A 16136-nucleotide genomic window follows, 5' to 3' on the forward strand; every position below is an offset into this window, starting at 1 on the left:
ACTCCTAAAAATACATGATTATCAAAAACCATAGTTTGCTGGAAAAAAAATGGATTGAAATGAAATGAGGTGGGTTTGAAAGCAGGAATGCCTTTGTTGATGACAGGGAAGCCCCCCCTCCCCCCCCCCCCCCCCAGCATCGCCGAAGAATGAAGGAAGTGGTTCTGTCAGCACGGATGCCTGCCCAGGAGAGCCGTGGGTTCCCCGGGACGCACCGCCATCCTTCCTGACCCCTCCCCTGCGTCACTTACAGCAGGATGAAGTGAAATTAGGAGTTTCGTGAATGGCTCTATAAATGTATTCAGCTGGACTTTATCTCTTCCCACATAAAACCTCTGAATGCATCCCTACCTATTTGTGTCTGAATTTGGTTTTTTTTCTTCATGTAGTACGTTCAGTAGCCACCCAATGTGCTTAAATCTGTATTTTCTTCAGTGACGATCCAGGGACACTTACCCAGCGGGTGTCATTCCTACCTGGCCGTAGCAGTTACTGCCCTGTGTTGGCCTCCGTGGCCCTTGGTCAGGTTCAGGCCACAAGACAAGTGCTCTGAAGCTTCTCCTGTGCCAAGGAAAATGGCAGCAGGGAACTGGGGAGGCAGAAGCTTCGCCACCTGCTGGAAAGTCACCGTGGGAAGGACGTGGTGACCGTACAGGGCTGTTGCCCTTTTACGTGTCCGGTGTCTTAAGATGCGGTGCTTTGTCACATCCGGCGACTCCACCCTGTGCTGTTCTTTTCGCTAGAGGACGCTATTCCGAAGAAAGCGGTGTGCCACTTCAGCGGGAAGGCCTACGCCGACGAGGAGCGCTGGGACATCGACAGCTGCACGCACTGCTACTGCCTGCAGGGCCAGACCCTCTGCTCCACCGTCAGCTGCCCCCCGCTGCCCTGCGTGGAGCCCATCAACGTGGAAGGAAGTTGCTGCCCGATGTGTCCAGGTATCTGAGCCAGGGCTCCCGAGCCGTCACAGTGATTGCAGGGGAAACGGGCTGCTGGTGCACGGGGCCCGGGCAGGCCGTGGGCCCGGCCCAGGTCTAACACCGCAAAGATGGGGCTGGGGGTGGGGGGAGGCCGGAGAGACTGCCATCAGGGTGAGGGCCTGATTTGGGTCCCATGCTAGACTCGCTCTGGTTCTTCTCATCTGCATGCTCTAAGTGTTCGTGGCGGCACGGCCTGACGGGCGGAACAGGCTCTTAGTGCCGCGTGCCCTGGCCGGGTCGCGCAATGTTGGTGTGGCGTTGGACCGGCCTGGTGAAGAGGGCCCAGGGGACCCGCTAGGGGATCACTTTACAGCCTTTGCAACATGAATATATATCAGAACCGGAATGGAGGAGTTGTGGTTAAAGAATGCATTTCAGTCTGTGTTCGGTTCCCGAGTCCCAGCAGCACCCGTGCTGTCCCTACGGCCTGCTCCCAAGCCGTGGGCCCAACTTGGTGTCTTCCCGCGGAGGCCCCAGCTGGCTGCCTTAGCAACCCACGCCCACGCCTCTTCCCATACCCACCCTCCGTGTCAGTTCGGAAACCCACCTCCGAGTCGCAAGCCTCCATCCCCCACAGCTGCCCAGATCCTCCCCCAGGCTGCCTCCTACTTTCCATGTCTGTGTCTTGTGCCCTCGTCCTCTGTCCCTCATCCCAGAAATGCAGGGCCTGAGCCCCCGGCAGGACAGCCTCCGGGGAGCATTCCGGACCTCCAGCCCTAAACAGACCCCTCAGTCTATACCGCAGAGAACACGCACTCTGGGGAGGAGTCAGGATCCTTTCCACCTTCACCTTGACTCTCGTGTCTCCTTGCTGCGTTATGTCAGAGAACCTTGGCCGTGCAGTACGGTGAGCTGGGAGTCCTGCCAGCCGTGCGTCTATACTGTGTGGTCGTGAGATGGGATGGTCGGCATCCAAACAGTTTCATTGTCTGTTTGGCTGTTCAGCAGCGGAGCCCTGATTGAGCACTTCTACAACTGTCCATTCATCCCACGTGATGGATGGGACGTCCTGCCAGGTCAGGAGGCTGAACCCTATTCAGAGCCTACCGTTGGGTACCCTTCCCAGGTTAGCCGCACGGGCCTTGTGTGAGGTGCACATGGGGAGTGAGAGGTTCCCTCTGCCGTCTTATCACCACCTGCACACGGGGGACATGAAGTCCTTGAGGGCCATGCAGAGAACAAGGGGAGCCGCGGGTTTCCCCCGCGAGGCAGTCTGTCTGCTCCACACCACCTGTGCCTCACGAGCTCCACATCCATCTCCCCAGTAACACGCTCCTGAGATCGAAATGGTGAGACTTGACCTTCCTTCAACAGAGACTCACTCAGTGCCTGCCATGCACCTGCACTGTTTCTAGGCCCTTGGGGCACAGCAGTGAATCAAACAAAGCCCCACCCCCACCCCCAGTCCTCGGGGAGCTTACATTTTACATTTTCGGCGGGAGGGACAGGCAGGAAACAAGTAAGCGATAAAGAGACCGCACCCAGGGTGAGGCTGAGGACTGTTGAGAAGAGCAAAGCCAGACAGGGGGCAAAGGGGAAGAAGGGACAGGCTGGGTTGTTTCACGCAGGATGATCTGTCACTTTGATAAGGTGACATTTATAATGAGATCCAGAAGAATTGAGGACCCGGGGGGGGGGGGGGGGTGGAAAGAAGGCAGAACGCTCTGGGTACAGGCAGGGCACAGCCCTGCGGTGGAAACACGCTGTGCATGTTCAAGGACAGCCAGGAGGCCTTGGTGGATGGGCCCGGTGAGCAGGAGGCTGAGGCGAGCACAGAGGCTGTCGTGAGCCGGAAGCTGCAATCTCCGCATCGTTGCGGGCTTCGTTGGGCAGGGAAGAGGCTTCAGAGGGTCTTAAGCAAAGGAGGGAAGCTGGGTGACCTTCCCTTTCACAAGACGTCTCTGGTGCCGAGTTGAGGCGTAGACTGGGGGATGTGGAGAGGACGAGTGGAAGCAAAGACAGTCTGGAGGCTTTCCCAACAATGCAGGCCAGAGCCCAGGGGTGGCCTGGCCCGGGGCAGTGGCTCTGGAGGCAGGAGAGGGGGTCTGGCTCAGATTCTTTGTGAGGGAGAATCGGTAGGATTTGAAGACAGTGCTTGTGAGAAGAGAGGAAGAGAAGCTGTGAGTGACTCTCATGTGTTTAGATGACAACACAAATTTGTAGCCACAGGGTAAAGGCAGTTTGGTTGGCGGCAGTTTCTCTTTGAAATCTTCACTGTTCGTCCAAGTGGAGAGAGTGAACAGTGAGCATGTAATCTGCAGTTCAGGAGAGACCGGAAATGGGTCTGTACATTTGAAAGTTGTCGGCTTAAAAAACCAAGGTGGTTTTTTGTTTTGTTTTGTTTTCACTTTGTTTTAATATGAAACTTATTGTCAAATTGGTTTCCATACAACACCCAGTGCTCATCCCAACAGGTGCCCTCCTCAATGCCCATCACCCACTCTCCCTGCCCTCCCACCCCCCCCCCCCCTCCAATCAACCCTCAGTTTATTCTCAGTTTTTAAAAGTCTCTTTTTAAGCCTTGGGACTGGAGGAGATCCCCCAGGGAGTGGGCGTGATGGAGAAGAGGCGCCAGGACTGAGCCCAGAGACCCTCCAACTTTGGGAGACCGGGCAGGGCAAGGGGGACTGGCAAAGGAAACAGAGGAGGAGCCACAGCCACACGGGAGGAAACCAAGAGCCATGACCCAGAAGACAAATGGAGAAGGGGCAGGTGTGCCGTTAGGTCGAGTCAGAAGAGACGGGGAAACTAATCCTCGGGCGTTTAGCACGATCCTAATCATCTTGACCACAGCCATTTTGGTACAGCGGTGGAGGCTAAGTCTAATTAGAGGGGGGCTCGAAAGAGAAGGGGAGGGTGACTGGCGATACTGGTTATCAGCCCTGCTGCAGGGTCCACAAGTGAGACTCTGCTGTGAGGTAGAGTGGCCTTGCAGGACAGGTGGGCCCTCTCTATTGGAGGGAAGAGGGTAATCTGACCAAAGACCCTGAGATGGAAAGGTCAAGGCCCAGTGTCCCCAGAATAGAGAGTTCTAGTAGCAGGAGGTAAGGACAAAAAAGATAGCTTTGGCCCGGATATTCAGGGCCTCGCTTGTCAAATTTAGAGTGTAGATACCATCCTTTGTAGGGAATGGGAGCCTCATTTTTGAGCAGGTGAATGACATGGTCACATAGGTGCTTTGGGAGGATTAACAGGGTGGGGTGCAGGAGGGACTAAAACGAGGGGAGACCAGAGGCCAGGACAGCTGTAACTCACATTGCAGACGTCCCGGGTGGTGACAGCAAGGCCCCAAATCCAGGTGATGGTGGTAGGAACAGAGTAAAAAGAGGTACTCTCCTTGGCTTGTGAGTTTAAGAAAGGAGAGAGTGCATATATTGCCAATAACATCCTTGTTCATTATGAAAGATTTCTCCAGTGACTTCTCAGGATTTACTGTTGGATGGAAATTTAATTTCTGTAACTCTTCTTTCTGCGTCTGATGTATTATTGATGAATCATTTCTCTGTCTTCTAAGCAAACGGCAATCAGCCGAGCTTTGCCACTTTACATTTGATTAAGGCTGGATTCCCATCCTGTTCGCTCCTTGGCTCACTGTGTGATCTTGGTCAGGAATCCTCACTAAAGTTCCAGGCTTCCATTTATCATCTAGATAACTCCTGATACCATGCTTTGCCCTCTGCCCATACCGACTCCCATTCTGGATAGCCTCACCCTTTACAAAGCATGGTCCCCCTCTGCCATCTTATGAGTACAAAACCCGTGGGCTGGGTAGCTGCTTAGTACTTGTCCCATTTTACAGAAGAAACTGAGGCTCAGGAAACTTAAGTGAATTATCCACAGTCCTGCAGCTAGTTGGCTGACCTGGGAGTTCTGATCCCAATTGACTTGTAGGTTCCATCTCCCAAAAAAAAAAAAAAAAAAAAAAATGGTGCATCAGCTTGTGAGCCTCTGGCATCCTGTCCCCATACTCCAGAAAAGGACATTTTATGGAACCGTGGGTCTTACAACTGGCCAGGTGCCTCTGAAAGTAAAATATATCCACAGTAAGTGGTCTTGGGTTCCTCCGAAGTTCGGATCAGATGTGACCACGGGAGTAATTCTTACTGTGACCACGTGCCCGTGATCCACGTGGCCTGGCCTGATGTAGTTCTGTGTCTGCAGTGCCAGCAGCTGTCAAGGGCTCTGCTAGTAAATGCCAGAAGGGCTGTACGTGAGAATTGGGGTCAGTCACAGGTCTTGGCCATGGAAGGCCTGGGTCTAGGCATGGAAATGCAGTAATTCCCACACTTCTTTTTGTTTGTCCAAGTAGGTTTTTGCTGAAAGATTTATCCTTTTTGGCAAAACTGCTCAGAGACTGCTTCCCTTGTAAGTTCACGTTAAAGGGAAATGACCCTCTCCCCGTGGACATGAGGGCTCTGAACTAGAGCGCTGAGTATTTGGTGACGATGGAAGGAGGTGTAGGTAGATTTTCATCCGAGCCGTACTGAGTTTCAGGGAGCAAACCCATACCGAGGGCGGGCTGTGAGCTGCCCAGCAGTGAGAAACACCCATCGTCATGAGACGCCCATGAGGACAGGACTGGTCTTGCTCATGGCTGTCTCCCAGAACTCTGACCACTGAAGTGTTCAGGAAGTATTTGTGGACAGTGGTAATAGAATTAATTACTCTGTAAGACATTCTCCCTCATCCAGGGCACACCCTTCTCCCTTTCCCGCTGATGCCAAGTAGAGCCTTTCGAAGCATCTGTGGGAGGACGGTTTGAACTGTCTGTTGGTGGTGGGGGTTTCACTTGAAATCTACACATATGCAGCTAGAAGGCACAAGGATTTCAAAACTGTTTCCTGGTGCTCTCCCCCAGAAAACCCTGACGTGAAACTGAACCGATCCCCTCTCTGGGGACCTTTGGTGGTGGTGGTGGGGGGGGGGGGGGGGGGAGAGGCGGATTGGCTACTTAGCCGTTGACATTCCCAGGTTTGGGGGAATAGAGCCTACAGTGGCCTTCTCTACTGAGGTCTCAGGTGCCAGCGGTAGAGTGGCCCCTGCATGATGGGAAGGTTCAGTGCTGTGTGCTAGACCCACAGGGGAGGCCCTCAGACATGCTGTGACATAGAAAGATGTCACATAAGTGTCAAGGTCACTTTTTTTTCCAAACTCCTCCAGGAAATTGATATCACACAATCAGGGTTTGTCAGGGGGCGAATGAGACCCCATGTCCGACACACCCGTCCCAGAATCACCCACTGCGGACCTGCCGAATCAGGACCCCTGAGATGCAGCACATTTTATAAGCTCTTCAGGTGATTCAGATAGGACAGAAAAGTTTGAGTCATTGGTTGTACTCAGGCCCCTGCTTCTGTAAATAGTATTTTCAGTAAATTCTCCTTTTAATTCAATAGTATTTTCAGTAAATTCTCTTTTTAATTCAAGAGTTTTCAGGTATTCACGTGTCTAGCTCTGGTCATGTCTGAGGTACCAGTCCCCGTGCACTCGAAAATCCCCCTACAACTTTGGACTCCCCAAAAACCTAACTACTAATAGCCTGCTGTCAACCAGAAGCCTTATGGATAACATAAACAGTCAATTAACACGTATTTGTATTTTATACATATTACATGCTATATTCTTACAACAGAGGAAGCTAGAAAAAAGAGAATATTAAGAAAACCATAAGGAAAATACAGTTACAGCACTGTACTGATAAAAATCCATGTATAAGTAGACCTGCACAGTTCAAACCCCTGTTGTTCAAGGGTCACCTGTATTTAAGTAAGAAAGCACAAGACTGAGGGACAAAAAGCCAAAATAAGTTTATTCTTGGGGGGCACCAACCAGGAAGACCTGGGCCATGGCATCCCAGAACAGATTTGAATCCCAGCTCTGCCAGTTCCTGGATGCGTCATCTTGGGTAACTGACTTAACCTGACTTTACCTCCCTGCCGGGTACCCCGTTAATACACAGTGTTATGAGCAGAGCAAATACTCTCTTCCCTGTCACTTTTCTCCTCTCTATAATTCATCTTGAAAGCCAGGCTTTCTTCTTGAAAGCCAGGGGACTTTGGGGTAGACACCAATCACTGTAAGCAGGGAGGATATTAGTTCTATTTTAACTTCTATACCTTGCATTTTATGTATTTTATGTTGGACTAAATTAGGCTATTAGTGAATACTTGGTATGACCAATGTTGAGCAACCTTATAAAAATTGGTTAATAATACGGCAGGATCTGGCCAAAAGGAGATACATGGTTGATGCAGATTTTTGTGTTGCCTTTTGAGAATATGGATTCTCAAGAATTACTTCTTTAGAGCATGTTGAGACATCCTTACTGTTGCCTCATCTATTTAAAAGGTGTCTGGGTATATAGTCCAGTGTGTTTGTCTGATACATACTGACTTAGAGCTTTCAGCTGTCTATATATACAACCCAGGAAAGTTCAAAAGTATAGCAACTCCAGCAGTTATAAAGTGACATAGAAAACGTTTGATTGTACCTTTTATACGGAATTTTATTGAAATAAAGAATAGTAACTTAAAAAAAAAAAAATGTTGGGCTGGTTGTTAGCCAGATGAAGAAAGGATATATAAATATATTTGTAGTAGCCAAGAAAAAACTTTCAACTGTTTTCACGGGTCCCTTGTAGAATTTAGCTTTAAAACGGGAAAAAAAGGGGGCACCTGGGTGGCTCAGTCGATTAAGCGTCCGACTTTGGCTCAGGTCATGATCTCATGGTTCATGAGTTCAGGCCCCACGTTGGGCTCTGTGCTGACAGCTCAGAGCCTGGAGCCTGCTTTGGATTCTGTCTCCCTCTTTCTGCCCCTCCCCCACTTGTGTTTCCTCTCTCTCTCTCTCTCTCTCATTCTCTCTAAAAATAAACAAAAAAGAAATATTAGAAAAGAAAAAGAAATTTGGGATAAAGAATATTCTTCTTCTTAGTTTTGTTTCATTTATAGTATCTTACTGATCCAAGTGCCCAAATGATCAAGTTAGATCATGGAAACATATTTACTGAAAATCATCTACCAATCCACATGGTTCCACTGGTGATAAAACAGACATGTGATGCTTAAGCCAGGCCGGACCTCAGGAGGTCTGCTTACGGTCTATTCCCATTTAGGGGAATTGACAAAGAAATAAGAGTGAAAGATGCTTTAACTTTTTCACTTCCTAGGACATATTTTATAGAAGTGATTCAACATTCATGGGTTAAAGAGAAGCAGCTTATTAAGGTATATAGTATTTAGCTGATGGAAAATAAAAGAAATCCTTCCATTTCAGCCAGTCCCTGTCAGTTTGCACAGAACTACAGGGCCAACACCATCTGACATGAAAAAGCAGAGCCTCTGACCCTGGTGGAGAAAACTCTCCCCCACTACTTTTACATGGGGGGGGGGGAGGGGGTTGAGGGGGAATATGGTTATATGACACGCTTCCCACCCTTGCAAAGCCAGTGACTTTCTAGTAGTAATGATGCAGTTGCAGAAACCGGACCTTTCGTGCCCTGGGACAGTATTGTACCGAATTGAATGCACCATCAATTGGGATTGAAGAGACCAAAGTCAGCAGTAAGCAGCCCCTCCATCATCTCTTATGAGAAATATCCCTTTCTTTTAGAAATGTATGTGCCAGAACCAACCAATATACCCATTGAGAAAACAAACCATCGTGGAGAGATTGACCTGGAGGTTCCCTTGTGGCCCACACCCAGTGAAAATGACATTATCCATCTCCCCAGAGGTAAGTGCGAAGTTGACTGAGATCTCTGTAGACTTCACATATATGGTCTGCCTTTTTAAAATTTTTTTTTAATTTTTCATTTTTTTTTTAATTTTTCATTTTTTTTTTTTTTAATTTTAACTTCGAGTTCCTTTTTAAATGGCAGGTAAGTAAGTTCAAATAACTACTCCAGGAGAGACCTGTTGGCTATAACATATTTAAACCAGAATGATAAAAATAAGTCTGCAGGTAACTGGATAACATGCCTCCTTCTGGCCCCATGTGCTCAGAGACTTCATGATGATGGAAAGAAATATGTTCCTTGTCCTAATAGCTTGGTATCTGCAATTTCTAAGCCAGGACTCAGATTTGTACATATGTAAGTGGAATAATAATAAATTATTCAGTCCCTGTGGATTCTGGACTAAGCATTTATGCATTAGGTTACCCTCCGCTTCCAGGCTGTTTTCACTCCATGAGAGTTCAATTTATTACATGTGCTGATTTTTCCACTCATTGGGTATATTCCATGTTTTTTGTTTCGTTTTGTTTTTCCCCTAGCTCTGTCCTTCCAGTTGTATATAATAGACCTGTTATTCCCTCTCTCAGTAGTTAAGAGATAAAGCCAGGCAGAGTTCCTGTCAGTATTGCCTTCTCTATAAAAGTAGATGTCTTGATTAAGAGTATAAACCTGTGCTTAGCCATGACTCAGGACTGTCTCCCGTCTACTCCAAGGACATTCTCAAAATCACTGCTATACAATTTTTATATTATTTCTTTTGGGGGAAGCAATATTCATTGCTTGAGAGATTAATGGTCTGTTGTTACCCTAGATATTCTGAGTGTTCTGCTTATTTAGATCAAGCCGGTTGACCAGAGAGCCAAATTCCTGGCTCCAGTGTTTTGGCTTCTTGTGTAATTGCTGTGACTGAATTGTGCTTTATCATTACATTTGCATTCGATCAATAAATACTGGTGCCTACTCTGTGCCACACACTGTTCTAGACGGTGGACTTTGGCCATAACGACAGCCTTACTTGCTGTAGTATATTGAAGACCTATGCATTACACAGTATCTCTGTTACAAAGTACCTGAGGAGAAATTTCCTGTGTCAATAGCAGGAAAATTTACACTTCTCCTAAGCAATTGATTATTTTTAATCTTGAAGACATTGTGAATCTTATTGATGATACCTGTTTCCATTTTTGCTTTGGCTGCTAAGAAGCCCAAAGCTAAACTTTGTGGCCTGATTTTTGCATCAAAACGGAACTTAAGGACTGAATTTTATAAACAGATCTCAACTGAAGCTTTATTTTCCTTTTATTAAGATTTTCTTTAACTTTTCAATTTCCTTGTATGACATATATTCCTAAAACCATCTGCCATATCATTTGGAATATGGTAAGGCAAAAATCCATTCCTTCATTAAAACCTGAATTCACCAGTAAGATGTTATTTTTACCTTTGGCATTTTTGTTGATGCTTATAAATGTAGGATTTTTTCCACCTTCCTATAAAGTATTATGTACACTGGATAGAATGACTAGGAAGGTTCTCTTCTTCCCACACACAAAAGCAGCAGCATATTAACAAAAATCTGATCTTTTAAACCATAGACTGTCTTAATATCACAGAACTGTGCTGCTATGAGATGGGTTTCCAGAATCATTTAAGAGCAACTCCTTTTGAATGTGTAACCCCTGCATCTTTCACTAGCCTGGTCTTTGATGCATTTGGACAGGCCGACCACAGTGGTTTATTTGGGTTTTTTTGTTTGTTTTTTTTAACGTTTATTTATTTTTGAGACAGAGAGAGACAGAGCATGAACAGGGGAGGTCAGAGAGAGAGGGAGACACAGAATCCGAAACAGGCTCCAGGCTCTAAGCTGTCAACACAGAGCCCGACGCGGGGCTCGAACTCATGAACCGCGAGATCGTGACCTGAGCTGAAGTCGGACGCTTAACCGACTGAGCCACCCAGGCGCCCCCACAGTGGTTTATTTGAAAGAAAATAAAAGTAAAGAAACTTCCAAGGAGTTCTCCTGATTCGTATATAGTTACTAACCTTGTTATCTCTGCAATATTCATGGCAAGCATGATGATTTAAAGGAATAGACCTTCATTCAAACGAACAAAGCTAAATGTCTCCTATACAGTATATTAAAACTAAGGCAGGAAAATGATCTAGTAGGCCTAGTGAGTTTTCAACAAGTTTATGACGAGGGAGGCATTTTTGCTTAGAGCTCAGTAAACCAAAAGACCAAACTCTTGATTCTGGCTTTAGTTTTTACTATTCCACTAGCGATTAGTCTTAGCTGTTACTCTAGTAAGTTAAAAATACTTTGTCCTAGTCTCCTATTTGCTGGTAAACAGGGAGCTAAACTAATGTTTCTGCTTCAAAATCTTAGACCATACAGGTTAATCAAAATATTTTTAGTAATCTAGTTTTAATCACTTTTGTAAGGTCTACATAACAATTTTGTTTTCTTGGCTAGCTAGAACCAGCTTCCTCCTGCCCAGTTATTAACCTCTTCACCCTAATATTTCCTGTCTCACATCATCCCTGAGAGCTCTGCACTCTCATCAGAGCTCTTCGGATCATTAGACTTGAGTCATGTTTTAGCCTGAAAGTACTGGGAAGCAACGAAACCAAGTTGTTGATCTGTTTGCAGTGGAACTATTAGAATACTTAAAAATTCTGGTTTAGGTAATAAATGCTTGTAATTTTTTTTTCCCCTTCTAGACATGGGTCACCTTCAGGTAGATTACAGAGATAACAGGCCGCATCCAGGCGAAGATTCTTCACTGGACTCCATTGCCTCAGTTGTGGTTCCCATAGTAATTGGCCTCTCTATTATAATAGCATTCCTTTTCTTCAATCAGAAGAAACAGTGGATACCACTGCTTTGCTGGTATCGAACACCAACTAAGGTACTGTCCTGAAAAAGTCTGTCTTAAGTGACCGAACTGGGAAAGCTTGCATGCTCGCATTTGCTTAAATTGCTTGATGTCTTTTGTATTAGCCAGCGAAAGTTTTGCTTTGGTCTTCGTAGCCTCAAACACACAGTAAGCCGTAGCCATAGTACTTGCCTCGGGCTGGAGCAGTCACTGGATGAATTACCCATCAACCACTGGTGAATGGATCCTGACCTTCCACACATCCAATTTCCTGGATTTAAAGTGTTTTAAAAAAGAAATACTTCTAAGTTGATTCCTAAGTCATTGTTGTATTAGAAATTAAAATTTGAGTTTCTTCTCAGTGATCTATCCACTTAGAATTGGGAAAGAAGTCCTGGTGAGAGGGTAACAGGGGAACTAGAGTGTCATGAGTGCATACAGAACTCCAAAGGACAGGGAGACATGTCCAGGGCAAGCGCATAGGGAAAAGGTAGCAGAAGATCCTGAAGAGACTGTAACTACTACTAACTAGAGCAGGCAGAGAGAGACACATTTCATATTGAGGGAGAAAGAATATTTATTGTCAAATTAGCCTATCTCAAAGACTGAGAAAATTCATTTTCATTAAAGGGAGAATAAGGACTCTTTCCAACCCTAAGTCTACTTTTTGCATTTAGTTTTTTTCCAAAGAAAAGAAAAGAAAATTCCTACACCCTTACGAATTGAAAACAGCTTGAATAATTATTTTAATCCAGTTGATCATCTAGAGAACTCGTCCATGTGAAATTCCCATCAGATGCTTCTGCCCCTTTCTTTCAACGTGTACATGTTGGGCGCAGGCTTTGCTGGGCACACGCGGGGTCAGGATACGGTCCCCAATGTACAAAGCTGGGAAGAGAGACTAGCTCATGACGTGCGTAGAGTGGCTGGATGCAGAATGGGGCTGGCCCAGCCTGTGATGATGCTTTTACCCAGCAAGTGATTTAAAATCATGTGTTTATCTTAAAATCTGCCCGGCCAGTGACGACGTCTTCAACCCTTTTAAGCATGAGTCTGCGCTTTACAGATTTGAAAATAGTTACGTCGCTTCACCAGACTCTCTTCTCAGTTCCTGTGACGCAAGCCTGACGTAATTTATTGACCATTTCACTTTTAAACACAGTTTGTCAGTATCCCTCACGAAACTACCATTGGTACTAGAACAGGACGTAAACCCCACAGCCGGCGGGCCCATCAGTGTCCCACGAAGCTGTTACCTCCCTTGAATCGGGTACGAAATTTGTTAATGGAAGATCTGTGAAATAGCTAATTCTTTGTGGGTTTTTTTTTTTCCCCTCCTCTCATCAACTAGCCTTCTTCCTTAAATAATCAGCTGGTGTCTGTGGACTGCAAGAAAGGAAGCAGAGTCCCAGCGGACAGTTCCCAGAGAATGCTAAGGATTGCCGAACCAGATGCAAGATTCAGCGGCTTCTACAGCATGCAGAAACAGAACCACCTCCAGGCAGATAATTTCTACCAGACAGTGTGAAGAAAGGCAATGCGGATGAGGTTTTGAAAGACAGACGACGACTAAATCTGCTTTGAAAAGTAAACTAGAATTCGTGCACTTGCTTAGTGGATCATTTTGGATTGTGACTTGACATACAGCGCTAAGAACTTACCGGGACGGGCTCTGTCTTCAGCAGTGTGCAGAACAAACATTCCCACTCTCCTCAAGATCACTGACCAAGTGTTTTCTTAGAACCAAAGTTTTTCAAGTTGCTAAGATGTATTTGCTTGTAATCTAGCTGTAGAGGTGTTTGGGGGCGGGGGACAGCGAGTTTGGTTGGGGAGATGGGTCGGGAGGGTGGTGTTGGGAAGGCAAATTGGTCAGCTTGGCTCGGGGAGAAACCCAGTGTAATAAAAGCAGCTGAGCGGCCCAGAGGATGCTTGCTCCGAAGTCTCGCTCCGAAGACTGCCACGGGTTGCGGCAAAGCCCAGGCCCGAATGAGCGGGAGACAAAGGCCTTGTGATCCAGCTGCCGTAGCCACCTTAGGACTGCCAGACAGCACACCAGAACCTTTTGAATAGCCATCCCTGGTCTAAAGCCACGAGTTTCTTTTCTATACAGTCACAGCCACGGTAGGCGGGGAGGAGGCGAGAGAAATGTGTCGTGGCATTTCTCTGACGCGGGTTATTAAGGATAGATACAGTTAGACTTTTTGCTGCTTTTGTTTTCTTCCAAGCCAATCAGCCAGTTGCTAGCAGAGTCAGCGAGTGAACACGACGGATGCGGTTTCTTGACGCGAGCACTGGAGCCCCTCACCACGGCGCGGCGGGAAGGAGGGTGAGGGCGAAGGCGCCAGGTCTTTCCAGCAGGGGCTGTACTTCACTGTCTGTTGTTGCTTTGTTCTGTTGTTGGTTGTTCATAGTTTTTGTTGAAGCTCTAGCTTAAGAAGAAACTTTTAAAAAGGACTGTTTGGGGATTTTTTTTTCCTTATTATACTGATTCTACAAAATAGAAACTACTTCATTTTAATTGTATATTATTCAAGCACCTTTGTTGAAGCTCAGAAAAAAAATATGCCTCCTTAAACTTTAGCAATTATAGGAATATTTATGTAACTATCTTATGCTTCAAAAAAAAAAAACGAAAGTATTTGTGTGCGTGTGTATATAATATATATGTGCATATATATTTATACACATACAATTTATGTTTTCCTGTTGAATGTATTTTTATGAGATTTTAACCAGAACAAAGACAAACAGGCATTCCATATCAATGCTTTTGATCACTTACAAATTTTTAATAACACAAAATTTTATTCTACCTGCAGTTTATCTGGGAAGAAAGATGTGTGTGTTGAGTGTGTGTGAGTGTGAGTGTGCACATGCCTTGTGCAGTCAGCATCACACCTGCGATGGAGAAGGTATCCTTTAATTAAAATCTTCTTCCTCATTTGGATCTGCTTTCTGTTGGTTTTCAATTTGCTCACTGGCCAGAAACATCGACAGCAGGTTATCTGCATCACTAATCAGCTCCTGGATTTTTTTTTTTTTTTCTTCAAACAACTGTTTGAAACAACTACTGGAATATTGTCCATAATAAGCTGGAAGTCTGTTGTAGTTTGCCTCAAATATAACTGACTGTATCCTATAGTGTTAACTTTTCAAACAGCTCTCAGCACTTTTATACTAATTACCCATTTGTGCATTGATTTTTCTTTTTAAAATGCTTGTTGAGAAAGACACAGATACCCAGTATGCTTAATGTGAAAAGAAAATGTGTTCTGTTTTGTAAAGGAACTTTCAAGTATTGTTGTAAATACTTGGACAGAGGTTGCTGAACTTTAAAAAAAAATTAATTTATTATTATAATGACCTAATTTATTAATCTGAAGATTAACCATTTTTTTTTTGTCTTAGAATATCAAAAGGAAAAGAAAAAGGTGTTCTAGCTGTTTGCATCAAAGGAAAAAAAAAAAGATTTATTATCAAGGGGCAATATTTTTATCTATTTCCAAAATAAATTTGTTAATGATACGATGTTACCAAAATAGATTTACATCAGCCTGATTAGTATAAAGTTTTAATCCATTCCTGGCATAAAAATCTCTATCAAAAAAAATTGTAAATGCTTGCTTTTTGTTTTTTCAATCATGGCCATATTATGAAAATACTAACAGGATATAGGACAAGGTGTAAATTTTTTTATTATTTTAAAGATATGATTTATCCTGAGTGCTGTATCTATTACTCTTTTACTTTGGTTCCTGTTGTGCTCTTGTAAAAGAAAAATCTAATTTCCTGAAAAATAAAATAGATCTATGGCACTTGGAGTGCACTGTGGTTCTACAGTTTGTTTTTTCTTCAAAAACCAAAGCTGTGAGGGAATTATTTGCGACTTGGCAACAGATAAACACTCTGAATCTAAATCACCCAAAGGACAAATCGTCCTTTTGTGGTAAGGTGGTCAGTCGGCTGACGCTCCAGCGTCCCAAGCAGCCGCCGGCCTGCCCTCAGAGGGCGGCCTTGCCCTGGGAGTCTTTGTAAGAAATCCCACCTTGGGGTTTATGGCCCACGACACTTGCTCTGAGGGAGACTTAGAAACCTACCTGTTGCCAGTCACAAATCAGAAATGTGCTCATCTCCTCACTGGTATCATCTCATCATGTGTGTGAGAAGGGTCGAGGTGGGAAACACTGGGAGTCTACCACTGAAGAAGAAAGAGTTTATCAAGCAAAATCAGAGAAATCTTCTTACAAGGGGACTGTGAGCTGAAAAAATATCTTTTCATACACTTCAGAAGGATCAGCTTAAGAATGAACTATAAAAAGACAATTGTCTTTTTCCCAAAAAACACATCCTCAAGGACTTCTGACTCTGTAGTATGCCCTCTAAAGTGGTATTTCCCTAGTACAGGTAAAAAGTTTTTACAAATTTGGATCAATTTAGGTTATTACTGTATATAAGTATGCTATTCATCAATTCAAGGGCAAGGAGCTAGTAAGTCTCACATATTCACTATCAAATAAAGCATTAATAAAACAAGGGACCATCTCG

General features: G+C 45.1%; 1 protein-coding gene across 5 annotated transcripts in view; it reads left to right on the plus strand.

The window, feature by feature from the left end:
- Nucleotides 1-15417, plus strand: part of CRIM1 (cysteine rich transmembrane BMP regulator 1) — a 189182-nt gene extending 173765 nt beyond the window's left edge. For all 5 annotated transcript variants that reach the window (XM_058683020.1, XM_058683022.1, XM_058683024.1 and 2 more), the window contains 4 exons: nucleotides 744-938; nucleotides 8592-8714; nucleotides 11437-11624; nucleotides 12943-15417. In XM_058683020.1, the coding sequence (XP_058539003.1) occupies nucleotides 744-938; nucleotides 8592-8714; nucleotides 11437-11624; nucleotides 12943-13119 (683 nt within the window). In that variant the 3' untranslated portion in view covers nucleotides 13120-15417. The remainder of the gene's footprint in view (nucleotides 1-743; nucleotides 939-8591; nucleotides 8715-11436; nucleotides 11625-12942) is intronic.
- Nucleotides 15418-16136: the final 719 nt, after the last annotated feature.

Source organism: Neofelis nebulosa, chromosome 9, assembly GCF_028018385.1.
Source record: "Neofelis nebulosa isolate mNeoNeb1 chromosome 9, mNeoNeb1.pri, whole genome shotgun sequence".
NCBI lineage: Eukaryota > Metazoa > Chordata > Mammalia > Carnivora > Felidae > Neofelis > Neofelis nebulosa.